An 18,224-nucleotide genomic window follows, 5' to 3' on the forward strand; every position below is an offset into this window, starting at 1 on the left:
CAGTGCTTGGTAAGCGTGCAAAGACGGAGATAAGTGTCTCACTGACGATTATCGATACATTCGGCAGCTCACTTCTCATGACCACCATTCCGTCCGCAAGCAAGTTATTCTTTACAAATTTTGGGGAGCTGTTACTTTCTTACCCATCTGTAGATCCATGTAGTTAGTTTTGTGCAAAATTGTCTTGTGCTTCGTGCAATAGCCGCCGATTATAGGTGCCTGGCGAAGATGGGTTACTTACTCTACGTAGATATATTATCTAGTACTTTTATATTAAAAGCCATGCAGCCAACAGACATAATATTATCTGCAAGAGTTATAGGATTGGTAAAGATCACACTAGATGTCTAGTGACTACTGATAGGCTCTAGAGTATCTAGATCTAGTGTGATCTTTACCAATTGTAGTCTTGCAGAAAGCTTCAGAGGAAATTAAAGGAACAAGGCCACCTCTTCACCCTGTATTAAGTTGATCTATTACCTTCCATCATATCCCAGGTGCACTGTTTAGTATTATCTTTGGATACAATTCAAGATTGTGCGCATGCCGATCTAGATCTACCCGGCGCGGCGGGGTACCCTATCCCAGACCTGTCTCTCCTCATTTCTCACGGATGGAACTGACTTGAGGTGATATATAATGTTGTCGATTAAATCATTACAGTGCCACCATCCGGGCATGAAACTCAGACTGAACAACCTATTTGCTATACGTAATTAATATTCTGGCTCTTGTAAAAAGGCGTGTTGTGATTCCAAGGCAGTCGTTTTTAATTGTATGCACATGCATTGTTTTGATGCATATGCCATCTTTTTATTTATCTCTTAGCTCACATTGCATTGCTACTTTTTGTGACTCTCTGCTCTTGGACTGTTCATGCATGCAATGTGTTTGTCCATGCAACTTACTACCATTCACTATACATGGGCAAAGTGTCTGCAGGACTCTTATCACGGCAAATGCAGTGTACAGTTTGGATAGGGATATCTGCATAACATGTGTAGCAAATATAATTATTCTAGGGAAGATCTGTTTGTTGCAGTGATAGTAGGAGAATTGTCATAGTTATAAACACACTGAGGTGTCTGGCTAAAGAGCCTTGAGCTATACAGTCGTGTATAAATATTATACAGCACAGTTTCAGTAAAATTTGCCAAATTAAAGCCATGCATATCTATGTACAGCTACAACACAAATTCAATGTACAATCTCTTCTATATGTAGATCTATTTATATACTCACCTATTTACTGACACATAGATAAATGGTTTAATACTGACATTAATCTTTACCAATCCTGTATCTAGATCTGTACATGAGAATGCATTTTAAGCCGACAAGTTTACTGGAATGCTACCACGACAACCTCAAAGTGCACTCATTATAATTATATAAACATTCATGTTCAGTATAAACTAAAAACATCACAACAGCTTTATTAAACCGTGACTAAAAAAGGAATAGATGACAGATTGAAAGTGGCTAAATGGAAAAAACATACATTCATGTGGTCATACATGTATAATTATGCATTGCATTATAACTCCTACACACTATTCGATGCATATACAGTTGAAGCGTGTGTAACTAGAGCTTCAAATCAATCGTTCACAACCTTTTGTATGAGATCATTCCTGTACTGCACTTGTATTGCATTGTGCTGACGTGGAAACAAAACATGCAGTCCATTAACCAAGAATGTTAGCTTTTAGTACTCATACCCTTATGTCAACAAAGAGCATGCGCATTCCCATTTGAGTACATGTATATCATTTTTATATGAGAATATAAGCATGGACAACCTCCCTAAAATGTTGTAAGGCAGCATTCAGTAAAGTAACATACTTATTCACGATTATGCAAATGCACTAAAGTAGTGAAGTGCTGGAGTGAGGTTGCGTACACGCAGTGTAGTACATGTATATGCATGATGAATTAAATGGAAGTCTGTCTTATAGCCTCTTCGAACTGTATAATAGGTCTAGTACACAGTTTTATTGACATCACTACCAGGGGTATATACCTTTGATAGCAAATATAGTATTCCTTTATCATTAAGGTGTAAATATTATTGTGTGTGTGTTTCAGTTGTCCATTCTAGTGAAGTACCGTATATGCTTGATCAGGAGCCGCGGCTACTAAATGTTTCATTTTGCTGGAAGAGGAGGCTACAATTCAAGAGAGGCCACTGTTCAAGAGCGGCGTTTATTAGCTCCAGATAATTTAGTTTGTCATCAAAAGTTGTTTTCACCTGCATAAACTTGAACTCTGCCATGAGAAAGTCTTTGTGAAGCACTAACAAGCTGCTACTTGTAGCTACGTACATGTAGCTAGCTGCTAGTAATAATTTTTTTGGCTGCCACGTGCAGAAATGCTAGAGTCAAAGTTCACTGAGGCTACTATTTGAGAGCGGCTACTAAATGTTTCATTTTGCTAGCAAGGGAGGCTACTATTTGAGTGCGGCCTTTATACAAGAGCGGCCTCTGATCGAGCATATACGGTACGTACAGTAGAACCTCGATTATCCGGCCCTCAATTATCCGGAACCTCGATTATCCGGCTTGGTACTTTTTTTATTTATCAGATTACATAATTTTTGCGCATGCGCAGACAACCATGTGGCACTGCTGTTCATCAATAAAGTGGGTGGATCAAGGCGTGGCTTATCTATTCGATTATCCGGCATATTCACTTATCCGGCCGGCTTCTGGAACCAAGGTGTCCGGATAATCGAGGTTCTACTGTACAATGCACAATACATGTATAGATCAAACCAAGCACATTTGATCATAATTATACAGTTACAGTTACTTCTAATTACAGGGCCACTAACAATTAAATTAAATGGTATTTCACACACAAAGCTATTGGTGGGTGTAGTTCCTGGCATTGAAACGCGAATACTAAAAGTTAAACCCATGAAAATTTCTGCTGAGAGGGCTCTGTAGCCATGCAAATAGTGAAAATGTGCACCGGCGAAAATTTCCCGCTAATACGGTATACAAATTAATGTGTGGGATAAAAATAAATGTGGACATCTGTCAGTTAATGTTAACATAATTTGCACGACTTGCTTTTCCCTGAGGCAACACATCCTCGTACTCATGAACTGGCTCAATACTTTCATACTCTCCCTCTGTTGCTGCCGGGGCTTGTGAGTCATCGATCCTTTGTCCCCGCGGTTTCTTTGTCTGCTCATAAGCAATGTTCCTCGTCAGTATACTGAAGCATAAGCTTCGTTGGGCTGCTCAATTCCTGCAAATGTTGATGACCAATCCACTCTTCCATCTGACTCTGGAACCTCAACTGTGTTGATCGAGAAGAAGTGACATAAACATTTTTTTAACTAATGATATCACCTCTTTGTTTTCTCTTCACAATAACCACGGCTACAACAATAGTTACGGTGACTATCAGGAGAAGCAGTACCACGACCACGGTTATGATACCTTTATAACAGACAAAATACAATGTGCAGCCAGCCATAAATTGCCACCATTCACCTGCTATTAGTACTATCATGGGCGATGGAACTGGAGTTCCAGTAGTATCAGGAGGTGATTGTGTAGGGGGAGGAGCTGCAACAGAGTGCATACAATTCTGAAACTGAAACTAACTCTTGGCTTACTGGTTGGTAGCTCCAATTGACTAATCAAGGATACCTTCCCATCAAAGATGGTCTCACCAGAATCACTGTTCCAAGTGTACACTACCTCATAAACATCGGAAGTGGTACTAAGAGTGACAGTGGTTCTGTCATTAGGTGGTTCAATAAAACCAATCATCACCATCGGGTCAAGAGAGGTTGGAGAGGTTTTAGATTGAAACAACGCTAGACAACTCTGGCCAGTGGTAGTGCAGGTCACTTCAGCACTTCCGTTTGATAGTTTAGTGACAGTGATGCCCTCAGAATTAAGTGGAGAATTTGGTTCAGTGGAAGATTCTGAGGAATGGGAACCCAACAGCAATAATTAATACTTAATTAAGCTCATAATTTATACTAATATACGGTCGGTATAGCGTTTAATTGTTCATTTTAATTGAATTTTCGATGATATAGGTTTAAATGACCACACCCCTTACAATACCAAGGTTCGAAGTCAATCAGCGAAAATAAAGCACTAGGGTATCATGCACGTATATAGCCTCGAGACCAGGCCGATTAAAATACGGCCTGGTCTCTATTGCATGGGTGATAGTGCACATGCGCGAACTGAGTTACCCAGAATCTGGGTGACTCGTATACTTTAGTAAATCTTTGTAAAATTATACCGTAAACTAGTTTGTTTACTAGTTTCTTTCCGTATTAATTTTAACAAATATTTGTCTCCTGTGAAGCTGTGGCTTATGCTCTCTATTGCGTTGTCGAGAAGACTTGCTAGCTAGCTGTGACCCTCTATGGTGTTGTCGAGAAGGCTTGCACACTAGTCTGAAGCCAGAAGAAGCTCTCATTTGTAGAAAAACATCACCATCCAACCATCATAGAGGTAGATGAGAGCCTCTTCTGATTTCAGACTAGTGTGCAAGCCTTCTCGACAACACCGTAGAGTGCCACAGCTAGCTAGCTAGGCTATAAAGCTTCATATACAAAGTAGATAGTACGTGGGCGTGTATGGACCACGCCTATGATTAATTACACATGCAATAGATACCAGGCCGTATTTTAATCGGCCTGGATTCGAGGCTAGCACGTATACAACACTGACACTAAATATTGTCGACTCAAATTGATCGTCGGCCACTATAGACAACACTTACTACTCACCATTGCTTAAAAACGTAGTTTCATCGTCGGCCACTATGGAAATGGGTATTCTAGGTACACTCATATTGTTGTTCTCAAGGTCAAATGCAACCACACTGTACTTTCCACTAACAGCCACCGGGATGGTAAAATTGTCACTCATATTCCGTCGAATTGGCACTAGTCTTATGCTTTGAAAATCCAACTCTCCATCAATGATACGTATCACACACACAAGAGCTCCGGGAGAGAGGGTACCTTCAACATACTCAATACTTGCACAGTTTTCTTTAGGGCAAACGCCCACAATCAAATTTTGAACATCAGTTGTTCCTGTGGAAAACAAAATCAACTTTGTAACACTGCCATACTGAATAACACGACTTACTGATTAGCATGTCCTTGAATATGAGGCGCACACCCATAATCGAAGAAAGCGTCACGGAGATTATGATTATTCGGTCAGTGGGAAGAGAGACATTGATCATTTGGGGATCTTCGATGGTCTTATTGATGGGTGGTGATATGTCAGAGGTCACTTGGTAGGAGGTGAAGTTGGTACAGTTTGGTACCTGTGAGGTGCGCTGAATAAGTGTGTCTTACAGTCAAGACGTCTCTTACCATACTACCGAGATGTACTATTTTCCTCGATACATTTCCTCCCTGACTGATGAGGGGAGTGACATCGTTATTATCTGTGGTAATCGTCAACCTTAAAATACGTTTAAAAAACATTCACAGTACCTGTTACTGTTGTAAAGAACCCAGTGACCGGTTCACTCTTATTTCCTTCCACTCCTGACTCACTAAATGGAGTCACAGTGAAGGTGAATGTATCACAGACAGTGTGGTCCTTAAGTTGTTGATAATTAAACTGCACTTGATTTTGAATCCCATTTAGAGGAGGAAGTGCAACCATCTCATTGGTGACCAGAGGCACCAGGGAGATGTCCACACGGAAGGTAAGGTTATTCATAGTGAAATTATTCATTACGGAGACAGTAATTTTAGTTTCACCATTCAACACCACAAGAATTACACGCTCTGAGAAAATAAGCATAGCAACTCAATTAGGTATACTTTCTACAATACACCACTCACCAACTATTAATGTTACATTCTTTGAGAACACTGCACCACTCACTGAAGCTGCTGCACACTGAATGACACTGTTGTTAAACTGTGAGCTAGCTGGGACGGTCAGCAGTGAGGGACGACCTTCACTTCCTTCAACTACTCTGATTTCAGATGTAAGGCTTGTTGACGCTATGCCATTTACAAACCAAATATGAGCTAGTGCTCTAGGAGACAGGCACTCAAACTCTGCCAATAATCCCTCGGCTTGTACCACTGACTCAGGCTCAATTATAAACTGCTGGGCTGTGTACATGCACGATAATGTATAGTACTAGGAAGATGGAAAGGCCAATTGAATATATGTACATCACTATAATTATACCTATAATTATGATACGAACAAAAAATTAATAGTACTCTTCTTATGTATGTTTCGAAATAGTACTCCTATTATTGCACAACAGACCTAATAATTTGATAATACAGAAATGTTACATCTATAACTATCGTCTTCTTCTAATTATATACAGCAACGCACAAATAGAACAAGGGGAAAAATCTAGTTTGGCGCTTATTGGAGTGGGACTTAGAGTTAATGTAAAAGTACATGATAGTAGCTGGGCTATAAATGGATCAACTGTACGCGTTGTGTACGTATAGATAGCGTTGAACAATTTTAGGCCGTGTTCTAATAACCCGCCAATAAAAATAATTCCAGACTTTACTTGCCACTGGAGCGTTTTATTATGGTGGCGCTGTAATTAGAAGAAAAACGGTATTATCTACACTATGGGCCATCAGTCTGCCACATTCTTTTAATTACATCCACAATCTCAATTGTGGTAGCATTATTAGTCTATAAATAGCAAGAGTATAATTATACCAATAATAAATTAATAATATTGGACCCAATTGCGATAAGAATTTCTGAATAGCAAAATAATCCCAAGACCATGCATACCGTAATACCACGATTTAAGGGGACACTTTTAAATAATTACGATTCCACAGGTCGCGTTGAAAAATTATGTTGGTATCCTGGTGTCGCATATTTAGAGGGACATCTTAATTAGAGGTAACTCGATTTCAGGCCGCATAAAAAACATGTATTTTCTAGCGGGCTATAATCGAGGCTAGGGTACGTGTGTGGCTCTAATAATTTACCTCCGTTTAGGATGCGACATTAATTTTTTGTAATTGCTACTTTTAGATAGTCTTGCACCAGCCCCAATTAAAATTGTTATCGACTTCAGCGTTCAAATAATGGGGCTGGCTGAGCGAGACTGACTTTTAGAGGTCAGAAAATTGCCTGAGCTCGAGGCTGAGGGTGTCGCATAATTATTATATATTTGGAGCGAGGTGGTCTTACAGTAGCTACTTACTTACGTACCTTTTACAGCTATGGTGAATGTCCCCACAAACAGAAGGAATGTCAAACTAGTGTAATCATCCATCAAAGCATAGTAGGTGTGCCAGGCTAGCTATGTAGTAGAAAATGAATCATAGATCTATAGTATGACTATATAGGGCTAGGGACTGTTTAATATCTAGGCATTAAAGGGACTGGTAAAGATCACAATAGTAATAATTACATGTTAGATCTTAGCCTCGATTCCAGGCCGCTAAGAGAGGGCCTGGTATCGACTGTTTGCGCATGCGCCACCTATTACCCAGAAAGTGGGTAATTCGGATACCATTGTATTTTGCTCAGTAAAACAATGACGTCACAACGAACGGAAGTGGATTGAAGAAAGTGGATAGAAGTGTGATTGTAGCCCGTGTGATAGCATTCTAATAGCTACCCTTAGCCTACTATGTTAACAAAGGACTCACAGCCTGCAACAGTGTGGATAACAATCCTCTGAACGGAGGGGAAGGCTGACAATAGCCTATATGGATAGGCCACGCCCATCTGACACTAACCTTGGTGAAAGTCGACTCTATCAGAAAGAAATTGCTGCTGTAACCAATACAGCTCTGTCTCTAGCTAGCTAGCTATATAGCTCTGTGTCTGACTTTATGAAGAGTATTCTTTGTCTGTATATGTTATTCAGGATATAATTCGGGTAAAAATTCAGTTTAATGGGAAACATTACGGGAATATTATCCAATAATTTTGCGCATGCGCAAGCAGTCAGTAGCAGGCCTAATTGCTTAGGCCTTGTGAAGGAGGCTAGTTAGATCTATGATGTATAATTATTGTGATACATTGTACAATTGCATGTAACTGTGGGATAAAAGCAAAAGCTGTATAAAATCTGGTAGGGTAAAACTAAGTTTCAGTTAATGTTAACATAATTTGCACAACTTGCTTTTCCCTGAGGCAACACATCCTCGTACTCATGAACTGGCTCAATGCTCTCATACTCTCCCTCTGTTGCTGCCGGGGCTTGTGAGTCATCGATCCTCTGTCTCCGTGGTTTCTTTGTCTGCTCATAGGTAATGTTCTTCTTGAGTACTGAAGCATAAGCTTCGTTGGGTTGCTCAATCCCTGCAAATGTTGATGACCAATCCACTCTTCCATCTGACTCTGGAACCTCAACTGCATGTCAATTGTTCAAGACGAGTTGACGAATGATTTTGGTACCTTCATTTCGTTTCCGTTTCCTTAAAATCACAAAGACAGTTCCAACGGCGGTGACCACAAGCAATAGCAGAATCACCAAACCTAAAAATGTGCATGATAACCATTCTTTTAGAGTGTACCTTAACCTGAATCCATTCAAAGTAAACGGCATAGATATACAAAACTGATCTCATGCTATACAAAGTTAGTGCTCTGTAGGTATTGACTTACAGCTATAGCTGCTGCTGTGACAGTGAATGGGGAGAATCATTATGATACACTTTTACAGCATTAGAAACCTACCAGCGATTAATGATGTTGGCAGGGACTCGATATCAGGAGGTGGTGGGTCTGTTTGTAGATCAGACGTTGGAGGTGTAGTGGGAGCAGCTGCAATGAAAAAAACAATGGATGATGTTAGCTCTGATAATCTACAGAGGCACTTACTGGTGGGTGGATCCAGTTGGATAATGAGCGATACCTCTCCTTCAAAGATGGACTGTGAACTATTCCAACAGTACACCACCACATAGCCATCACCAAAGGTTTCCTTCCGAACAACAGTAGAGCTTTCAGATGTGTTGATAAAATCAACTACACGTAGTACTCCGTCCAAAATGCTGGTGGGTTGAAACAGAACTAGACAATTCCGAGTAGAGTCAGAAAAAGTCACCTCAACACCATTTGGTTGCACTAACGACTTCACTACTGGGTGGTGGACTGGTTCCTACAAAGAAGATTCTTGGCATTATTGGTAACTTGGTATTCTCCAGATCAAAAGCAATCACTTTGTATTCTCCGCTAATAGTTACTAACTCACCATGAACAGTTAGAGTTGCTGTGATCGATAATTCAGACCTTACAAAAGCAATACCATTACTAATTGTAGCACGGCACAGAACAACAGAGTTGTTGTGCTGTGGAGTGGCCAATATTGTCAGTGTGGCTGGTCCACCAGGGGATGAAGGTCGACGAGCTCTAACAGTTTCTGTATTTGTTGAGACTATGGTATTGTTTATTGCCCAATCATAAGTAACAAAGAATCCCTCCACTTGATACTGACACCTAAACACTGCCCCCAGTCCCTCGGCTCTCTCCACTGACAATGGCTGTACTGTGAACTGAGCTGTGAGAAAATATTAGCACGCAGAGTTACTGTACTTAATCAAGCATTATTATAAGTCAGCTAGGTCAATCTTGTTTATAGTAGATATCACTGTCTAAATTAGCAACAGTCATGACAATAATTGTGTTTCAGCAGTTTATAAAAGTACAATGCACACTAGTATAATTTGACAGCACACAATTAATGTACATAGTCATAATTATATTCCGGGGTCGAGATTCTGGGGAGATAATAATTCAGTATAGGCTCGCACACACAAACTGACAAAAACTATATGCCGGGGTATACCCTAGCAGTAACCAACTGTAAATGGATCCAAAAGTGTGCCAATAGTGGTGGTACTCATGCAGAGGAGCATCACATGCATGTTGGACTATAACTATGAGTCACAATCTCTGGCTGCATAATTATATAGTTATGTATAATTATAGCGGTTGCAAAGGAAACAGTGATCTGACTCGCAAGGAGCATACAATTAGCATGCTGCACGTGCAATTCCCAATAGTATCCAGGTTATACAATGTCGTTCCCAATTGACTAATTAGGCACTCGAAACTCAGTATACGATCTACATGCAGAATAGTATTCTTGTGGCAACATTATTTTGTATGCAGCAGTATTCTGAAAGTTATAAGTGTACTGCCAATCTAACATAATAGCCTTACCTTTTACAGCTATGATGAATGACCCTGCCATAAAAAGAAAAGTGAAAGATGTCAAACCCTTGTCCATCAGATCAGAGCATGAAGCTGTGTGGAAGATTTAATACTAGTCTAGTTTTATGATAGATCTTAGTTCTACATGCTAGATCTCTAGATAATCTAGCCATATCTTAGCCTCGATCCCAGGCCGCTCTTCCTCGAAGAGAGGCCTGGGATCGAGGCTAAGATGAGGCCTTGTGAAAGAGGCTAGCCATATCTATGCATGGCAACAGCTACATACTATATGGAGCGCCAAAGTGGACAAAAATATCGACGATTGATAGGCCAAGATCTTGAGTACATAATCGATCCAAAAGTGGGCGCGGTCATACATTTTTGATGATCGAAAAATATCAACAATGGATAGGCCAAGATCGTTAGTACATAATCGATCCAAAAGTGGGCCGCCCATACATTTTTGATAGTTTGATAATGCCGCGCCAATTGATATTCGATCTACATGCAACCTGTGTGATGATTTAGTCTATTATCGACCTCTCAATCCTGAATCGTAGACATTGTGTTTGATATTCAAGAAGGTGTTAGCCTCGAGACCACGTCTTATTTCAATCGGCGTGGTCTCGAGGCTAAGAACGTGTCAGCCTAGCCTCGATTCAAGGCCTAGTAAAATCAGCACTTTCTACTGAAGACCACGCCCTTTCTATGAGACTATTATGTAAAGGGCGTGGTCTCTACTCTAGTTCTCACCTACAATAATAGCAGCTATTTTCTTTGCCAAGATCAAGAGCATGATAAGTGAGCCAAGCTGATTAATTCGATTGAGGGAGGGCATAGAGTATTAAGGTACTATAATTATTTGGTACTGTTTTATTAATCTTTAGTTTAGTAGGCTAACACAACCGTTTTCTACTTTGTTCGTTTGTTCTTGTAAGTATAAAAGAGTCATGGTGTAAGGTTGAGGATCTTCTCAAAGTCATAGGTAGCCTAACAGAATGACGTGTATGCGTATGTATTTATATTGTGGGGAAAGGACGTCCCTCCCCAAACTGGACGTGAGCTATTGTATGCATATACCTACCTAGAATATTAAACTTTGTAATGCTTTACAATGTAATGAAGGCTAATGAACTTGTCAATCTAATTCCCCCTCCCCTACCGGGGGTGGGGATTAGACCAATCACATGATATAATACCCCTACCTTTGGGCATGTTATTTGGTTTAATCCCCCTAGTACAACATGGGGGTTATGTGGGGAATAGACCTATCACTACGTATAGCGAGAAGATAACAAATACAGAATCACTATATAAATATTGACAGCTATACTCTTATAAAGCAAAAAGGCAGAGATTGCTTAGGATTAATAAACTGCTCTCACTGTACTCAGCATGTGTTGGAAGGATGAGTATGGCATGTGATCTTTTGACCCAATGCATGCATCAGGTGATCTGTCTAAGTCCCCTAGGTAGGGACAGAGGAGGTCCGACATGCGTGCACGAATCACTACAAGTTCAGTGCATTACAAGTTCAGTGCATTTGGCCTGGACATTATCACGTGACCGCAATGATATCAATGTACTGAACTTGTAGTGATTCGTGCATGTCAGACCTCCTCTGAGGTAGGGGAGCAACTTCAAGTCTAATCCCCAACTAATCCCCACCTGGGGGAGGTGGGGCATTACTTTTACAAGTGCACAAATAAGTCTATAAAGACACACCCTCACTGTTAGGTACCATTTTCCTCACATGGCGATTTCTTTCCTTAGAATGTCAGCTTCTGAGATGATTGACTTCTTGCTTGAGGCTGAAGATACTATTACGAGAACAAACATGATGATACTTGAAGGTGATTTAACTGTTGTCGAAGATGCACTTTGTACTGCTGAGATGGTCCTTGGAGATATTCTGAGTGCTGAAGATTTGTTACCTTTTGGAAGTGGAGAAATATTAGTTGAACATGTGAGAAACATAGTTGTGTGTATTAATGAGGTGATTGATGATGAACACCGTTGTCACATTAGGGGACGACCACAAATACCAATTAGTGAAGAAAGCCTTATTTTGCTGCTAAAAGCTCATTTTTCAACTACAGCCATTGGGAAAATGTTAGGCGTTTCATCTCGTACAATAAGGAGAAGAATAGTTCAATACGGAATGCAAGATGAGATAACATTCTCAGGGTTGAGCGACTCTGAGCTTGATGATATTACAACAAATTTTATCAGGACGCATCCTAATTCTGGAGAACGATCACTAAGTGGCTTTTTGTGGAGTATAGGTATTCGGATCCAGCGCGCAAGAGTCAGGGAAAGTCTGAAGAGAATTGATCCCATTGGTGTGGCTTCACGCTTCCGGCAAGTTCTCCACCGGCGAAAATATAATGTATGCATGCCAAACAGCCTCTGGCACATAGACGGTTATCATAGGCTCATTAAATGGCGTATTGTCATACATGGAGGCATTGACGGCTACTCCCGACTCCCTGTATATATGAAAGCTTCCACAAACAACAGGGCAGAGACAGTTTTAGACAGTTTTTTGAGTGCAGTTCATGAGTATGGTCTACCCTCTAGAGTCCGAAGTGACAAGGGAGGAGAAAATGTGCTGGTGTCTCAGTTTATGCTTGATCATCCAGAACGTGGGCCCGGACGTAAAAGTTTTATTACAGGACGGAGTGTCCACAATCAACGAATTGAGAGGTTGTGGAGGGACCTATTCACAGGATGCATATCACTCTACTACGAGGTGTTCTCCTCCTTACAAGAAGATGGATTGTTGGACCCTCTGTGCAATACAGACCTGTTTTCCTTGCATTACATATATGTCCCCCGAATCAACAGCCATTTGGATGAATTTCGCCAATCGTATGCTCATCATCGTTTAAGAACTGAGAAGAATCAGACTCCATACCAGTTGTGGACGAAAGGATTGTTACAAGGGTCAGGTGATGCTGCTGCTATACAAGGTGTTGCAAGTGATACATTGGTAAGAGTACAATGTAATTGTTTTGGGTGTTAGAGTGTTAGTTATTAATGTTTTCTTCAGTGTTATCACAATGTGATTTATTGTAGGAATATTTTGGAATTGACTGGGAAGGTCCCGTCACTGTGTCTGATGATCTTGATCGTGTCACTATTCCTGAGACTAGGAATTGCATAAGTAGAGAGCAGCACATTGAGCTAGCACATGCTGTTGATCCTCTTGAAACCTGTGATGATCTTGGGATATCTTTGTATATTATCACTCGGGCTTATGTTGAAGCATGTCAGTGACTGTAATTAATTTATATATAGCTAGTGTTTTAGTGTTTATATTTGTTTTGTCATGTGATGCTGAATAAATTAATTTTGGCTACATATTAATTAATTTATATATAGCTAGTGTTTTAGTGTTTATATTTGTTTTGTCATGTGATGTTGAATAAATTAATTTTGTTAACTTGTTATTAGAATCAATCATATAAGGTATATACCATATATTTGACGAAAGTGATGAGGCACAAAAGTGATTACATATGTGATGCCAAAATTAAACTGTCATGGTAGTAATGAATGTGAATCGAAAAAACACTGATAGCTGATTATATCTGAAAAATACACGAATGTTAGTGTTAGCACATTCCAAAACCTCCATGGTTTAGTATTCCATACTCCATGTTTTCTTTAAACCGGAGTTCATCATCATGAAACTTGGTTGGCAATGTTAATTGCAATGCACATGTTGAGGCCAAGGGATAGTTTGAAGTGGAGCTGAAGTGAATACTCACAGGGTTTCGACTATCAAAGCCCAAAACAGGTGGGTAGTCACTGCCAGTGAAGAAGTTTAGAACCTGACCTAGGCTCAACCCTGACTCGCTGCCTCCATCTGCATAAATCGGGGGGAAGCCGTTTAGTGTAGCATGATTTTTAATCTAATTACCTATTACCTTGTATGTTATGCAACATATCCAAAAAAAGCATATACGACGCTTTCTCTTTGACTAATTCAGAAGTTCCAGATTCTGAAAAATGCACGTCACCTATCAGAGACCTAATCATATCTGAACAAAATAAAATGGAGGTAACAAACAAATTAAGAGGGATGCCAACCTACTTGCTGAAAGAGGTGGTTGCATTCCTTCAACAAAGAATGGTTTTAGAATCTCACTGTACTTGGACATGGCCTCCCTCATCCCTAGAATGTTGAGCCCAGCTCGCAACTGGTCCAGAACTGCTTTGTTTCGGTACACAACGAAGTGGAGCAATAGTGCTTTTACAAGCCCAGGTTTCTCTGACATGGTGATGGAAGCAATGGGTTTGGTGTACCCAGCTTCAAGTGCAGTGTCGATATCACTCTGACAAGTCTGTCTAAGGCTTTCATTACATTCAGCTGCCTCGATCTTAAAAAGAAATCATGCAGTTATACATTATTTTTTAATAATGATAAGGTGTTCACCTGAGAGATATATTCCTTGACTTCGTAAGCCGGAACATCCTCCACACTGACATTCACCGATTCTGCACTCACGCCACATAAGTACTCGTATATCGGAGGTGCAATGAATGGAACACCACTGCTGCCTTGGAGTAACCCCATAGCAATCAAATTGCCAACATGTTCAAATTTCTTGTTCTAGAATAGCATAATTATAATGGAGGCAAATCTATACATAAGAATAGTGAACCTGCAGTGCAACAACATCATGCCTTGGCACCAGGCGATCTCCAACCCCCTCAAACAAAGATGACTTCACTTGCTTAAACAGGAGACACCAAAACTCCCGTTTTAAACCACCCCCATCTTCACCTGCCTCCCCAAGAAACTCCACCTATATTACAGTAACACATGCAATCAATTATAGTGGCCAATGTAAAGTACCTTCTTACAATGATAGTGTGGTCGATTGGAAAAGAACCACGCCTAACGGTGCGTAAAGCATCGTCGAGAACATTTTCCCGTCTCACAGTTACAGTCACTTCTTCACCTGTCACATACTTGGAGAGAGACTTCAGAAGGTCTGCTATTGTTGCAATTGATTCAGAACTGAATAGGGCATTCATTTAATCTCAACTACAACCAACTTGCGTAAATTACCTGTTGTTCTTAGAGAGAGAAATTGCACGGTCTATCATCTCTTGCTCGGTTTGTTCAACCTGTAGTAAAAGATATCATCAAAAATCTAGTAAATGTATACACTTCCCACTTACATCATTGTCAGACTCAGAAGAAATTGAAATAAGGGGCTCTGATGTTGGCTTCTTCGGTGGGGGGGAAGTGTCATCACTATCCCAATGAAGTTCTCGTTTCAAGCTGTAAAGCAATTAATGACATTGTTAAATCATCATTAATTTTTGTAAAGTATCAACCTCAAAGGAGGCCTTCTTGGTGGAACAGGGTCTTCAAAGTCGTCTGAATCACTGTCTGATTCGAGTCCACGGCTCAGACTGTACAGTATAATTATACATAATTATAATTGATTAATGGCAAGTACCTTGACTTCTTCCACTTGCAAATGTTAACGTGAGCACGTAGGTCAACCACTGGCACTTTAATGTCACAGTGTAAACACTTCTCCTTTAGCTATTAGAGATAGATAATTATACATGTAGCCAACTAGCTGAAGGTGCATGTTCTGTATTTTACCTCATTAGAGTTTCCTGCTATAGGATTGACATCTAAGCTTTTTTGAATGGGTCGGATGAATACCCGGCCATTGCCAATGACGCTCTTTAGTACCTTGGGAGATGCTGCAATTACTGGTGAAATTAATTCCAGATCTTTAGTATTTGGAACACATCGAAGCAGCTCGAACCCTCCACACCCATTCAACTTGGAGAATGATGAGATTATGATTTCGTTGAAGTCCTTTGCAGAGCATTCTATGTCTGGGATTACTGTCTTTTTTTCTCCTAACCCAGCACTGACAAGCACATTTCGGTCATACACACTGCAGGGTACTTTTTTTGCTTCTGTACTGCTGAGACAGACTAACTTCACAGTCCAACTCTTGTGTTTCGTTGAACTCTTTCTCTCATATGGGGCAAAGTTTGCCTTCTGCTCGGATGTTCCCCCTTGGAGTCGTTCCCTGGAAGACGTTCCTTCTTGGAGTCGTTCCCTAACGGAACGAAGGGCTTCTACGGCTCTGCTGCATGACCCACTGGCACCATGCCTCACACCTAATGGATCATTATTAGTAAGATTGTGTATGCACTAATTATATAGCACCACTCTCAATTTATTCTACTCTTGATTATACCAAAATTTATTTGTCCAATGGCCATACCGTATAAGCTCTTTTTATGGCGCCACATTAAAATAATTACGCTGGTAAAGGTGGCTCTATTATGAGGTTGGAAAATTAGTTTCGAGTCTTTAGAAGAGCGCCTTCTAATTGGAGGTAAAAAAACAGCTTTGCAAATGGACTGTGCATGTGCATGGCACCTGCAGCAGTTTTCTTGTTCTTCCAACAGGCCTGTGCGTACGTTGCACACGTTAAAGAGGCACTGTGTGGCCCAAATGTGGAAGGAAGAATTCTGTGATTGGCTTGCTCATTTTACCTCTATTTACCAATGCACCGTCAAAAAATAATTACTCACACGTGGTGGAGCTCCATTAGGAGTTTCAAAAATTACTTTGGAGGCTTCATGGCGCATCTTTAGAGGGGCGCTTTAAAAAATGCTTATATGGTATTAATGTGATACTTATTTTCACACAATCACACATCACTCTAGCTCAATAAAGATGTGCCTTATAATTAGCACCATGTTAGCACGTACGTACTTATAGCTTAGTATAGTACAGAGTACAAAAGATCTACAGAGAACTCCATAAACTCAAGCTAGCTAGCTGCACTTAACACTTACCATGCTGTGAAGGCGTTGACAATGAAGTGGATGTACTGGGTGTAGTGCTCTCAGCCGAGCTCTCAGCCGAGCTCTCAGCAATAGATGCGAGAAGCTTAATAGCCTGCTTGACCTTGTCCTCCATATTACTTGCTACACAACACGTGGTCATTTGCTAACACGCATGCGCCAGTAATAATCACCCCAGCGCCACCGCAGCAAAAATGTATGACCGCGCCCACTTTTGGATCGATTATTATGTACTAACGATCTTGGCCTATCCATCGTCGATATTTTTCGATCATCAAATATGTATGACCGCGCCCACTTTTGGATCGATTATGTACTAACGATCTTGGCCTATCCATTGTCGATATTTTTCGATCATCAAAAATGTATGACCGCGCCCACTTTTGGATCGATTTATGTACTCACGATCTTGGCCTATCAATTGTCGATATTTTTGTCCACTTTGGCGCTCCATACATACTACACCCATATACCCCCTTCAGACCACTCACCTTTACTGTACGACAGTAGCCATGCAGCCAACAGAATACCTCGACTCCACCCCTGCGGTCTGGAATCGAGGCTACATGTACAAGAGTGACTATAGCCTCGATTCGATTCGATCTCTTGCGGCCTGGAATCGAGGCTAACTAGTGACTAGATCTAATAGCTCTAGAGCAGTGATCTTTACCAATCGTAGTCTATATCGACATGCAGAACTAAGATCAAGAAGCTTCAGAGGAAATTAAAGTTTTAAAATTAATTAAAATTTTTCTCACGGATGGAACTGACTTGAGGTGATTATAATTTTGCCAATTAAATCATTACAGCGCCACCATCCCGGCATGAAACTCAGACTGAACAACCTATTTGCTATACGTAATTAATTTTCTGGCTCTTGTAAAAAGGCGTGTTGTGATTTCAAGGCAGTCGTCTTTAAACATGCATTGTTTTGATGCATATGCATATCAAACAGCTATGCATACATATACTGGGTACAGTACAATGTATGCTTAATCAGCGAAAATCACGAATGTTTTTATACTCTCGAATATACGTATACATGACACAAAGATTTTGCGAGTATTACGATGAAAGATTTGGCGTTTTTAATTCGGCGCCTCGGGTGTGGCTACTTCTGCCACTTTTTTTTTATTTGGCGACCCTCAGTAAAATTCACCAAATTCAAACTAGATCACAATCTCATTCACGAGTAGC

The 18,224-nt window shown here is 40.4% G+C and overlaps 5 protein-coding genes across 7 annotated transcripts in view; 2 read left to right on the forward strand and 3 right to left on the reverse strand.

Moving 5' to 3' along the window:
* The window catches only part of LOC135339285 (uncharacterized), a gene marked incomplete in the record, with an annotated part of 254,087 nt that overhangs the window by 218,792 nt on the left and 17,071 nt on the right, over window positions 1-18,224 (reverse strand). Inside the window, 1 exon segment of the mRNA XM_064535359.1 lies at window positions 8,259-8,363. Coding sequence (XP_064391429.1) covers window positions 8,259-8,363 — 105 coding nt within the window.
* LOC135339045 (uncharacterized) overlaps window positions 7-18,224 on the forward strand; it is a 129,142-nt gene continuing 110,924 nt past the window's right edge. For all 3 annotated transcript variants that reach the window (XM_064535158.1, XM_064535168.1, XM_064535176.1), the window contains exon 1: window positions 7-215. The gene's annotated coding sequence lies outside the window, so the exon portion shown is untranslated. The remainder of the gene's footprint in view (window positions 216-18,224) is intronic.
* Window positions 2,902-7,399, reverse strand: LOC135339541 (uncharacterized). Its single transcript, XM_064535678.1, has 10 exons — window positions 7,212-7,399; window positions 5,846-6,124; window positions 5,489-5,788; window positions 5,366-5,439; window positions 5,133-5,316; window positions 4,766-5,077; window positions 3,629-3,943; window positions 3,504-3,578; window positions 3,360-3,449; window positions 2,902-3,306 (listed from the first exon to the last, which is right to left on the reverse strand). The coding sequence occupies exons 1-10, from the start codon at window positions 7,273-7,275 to the stop codon at window positions 3,215-3,217; spliced, it is 1,785 nt and encodes a 594-aa protein (XP_064391748.1). The 5' UTR covers window positions 7,276-7,399; the 3' UTR covers window positions 2,902-3,214.
* LOC135339634 (uncharacterized) lies at window positions 10,872-13,619 on the forward strand. The gene is made up of 3 exons (XM_064535803.1): window positions 10,872-11,018; window positions 11,943-13,161; window positions 13,248-13,619. The coding sequence occupies exons 2-3, from the start codon at window positions 11,944-11,946 to the stop codon at window positions 13,446-13,448; spliced, it is 1,419 nt and encodes a 472-aa protein (XP_064391873.1). The 5' UTR covers window positions 10,872-11,018; window position 11,943; the 3' UTR covers window positions 13,449-13,619.
* On the reverse strand, window positions 13,602-17,203 carry LOC135338981 (uncharacterized). The gene is made up of 12 exons (XM_064535072.1): window positions 17,019-17,203; window positions 15,799-16,331; window positions 15,647-15,735; window positions 15,522-15,599; window positions 15,363-15,465; window positions 15,250-15,308; window positions 15,042-15,198; window positions 14,840-14,983; window positions 14,611-14,787; window positions 14,269-14,554; window positions 14,102-14,215; window positions 13,602-14,040 (listed from the first exon to the last, which is right to left on the reverse strand). Exons 1-12 carry the CDS (start codon window positions 17,167-17,169, stop codon window positions 13,787-13,789), a joined length of 2,145 nt encoding a protein of 714 aa, XP_064391142.1. The 5' UTR covers window positions 17,170-17,203; the 3' UTR covers window positions 13,602-13,786.

The sequence above is a fragment of the Halichondria panicea genome, chromosome 1, assembly GCF_963675165.1.
Source record: "Halichondria panicea chromosome 1, odHalPani1.1, whole genome shotgun sequence".
NCBI classification, from domain to species: domain Eukaryota; kingdom Metazoa; phylum Porifera; class Demospongiae; order Suberitida; family Halichondriidae; genus Halichondria; species Halichondria panicea.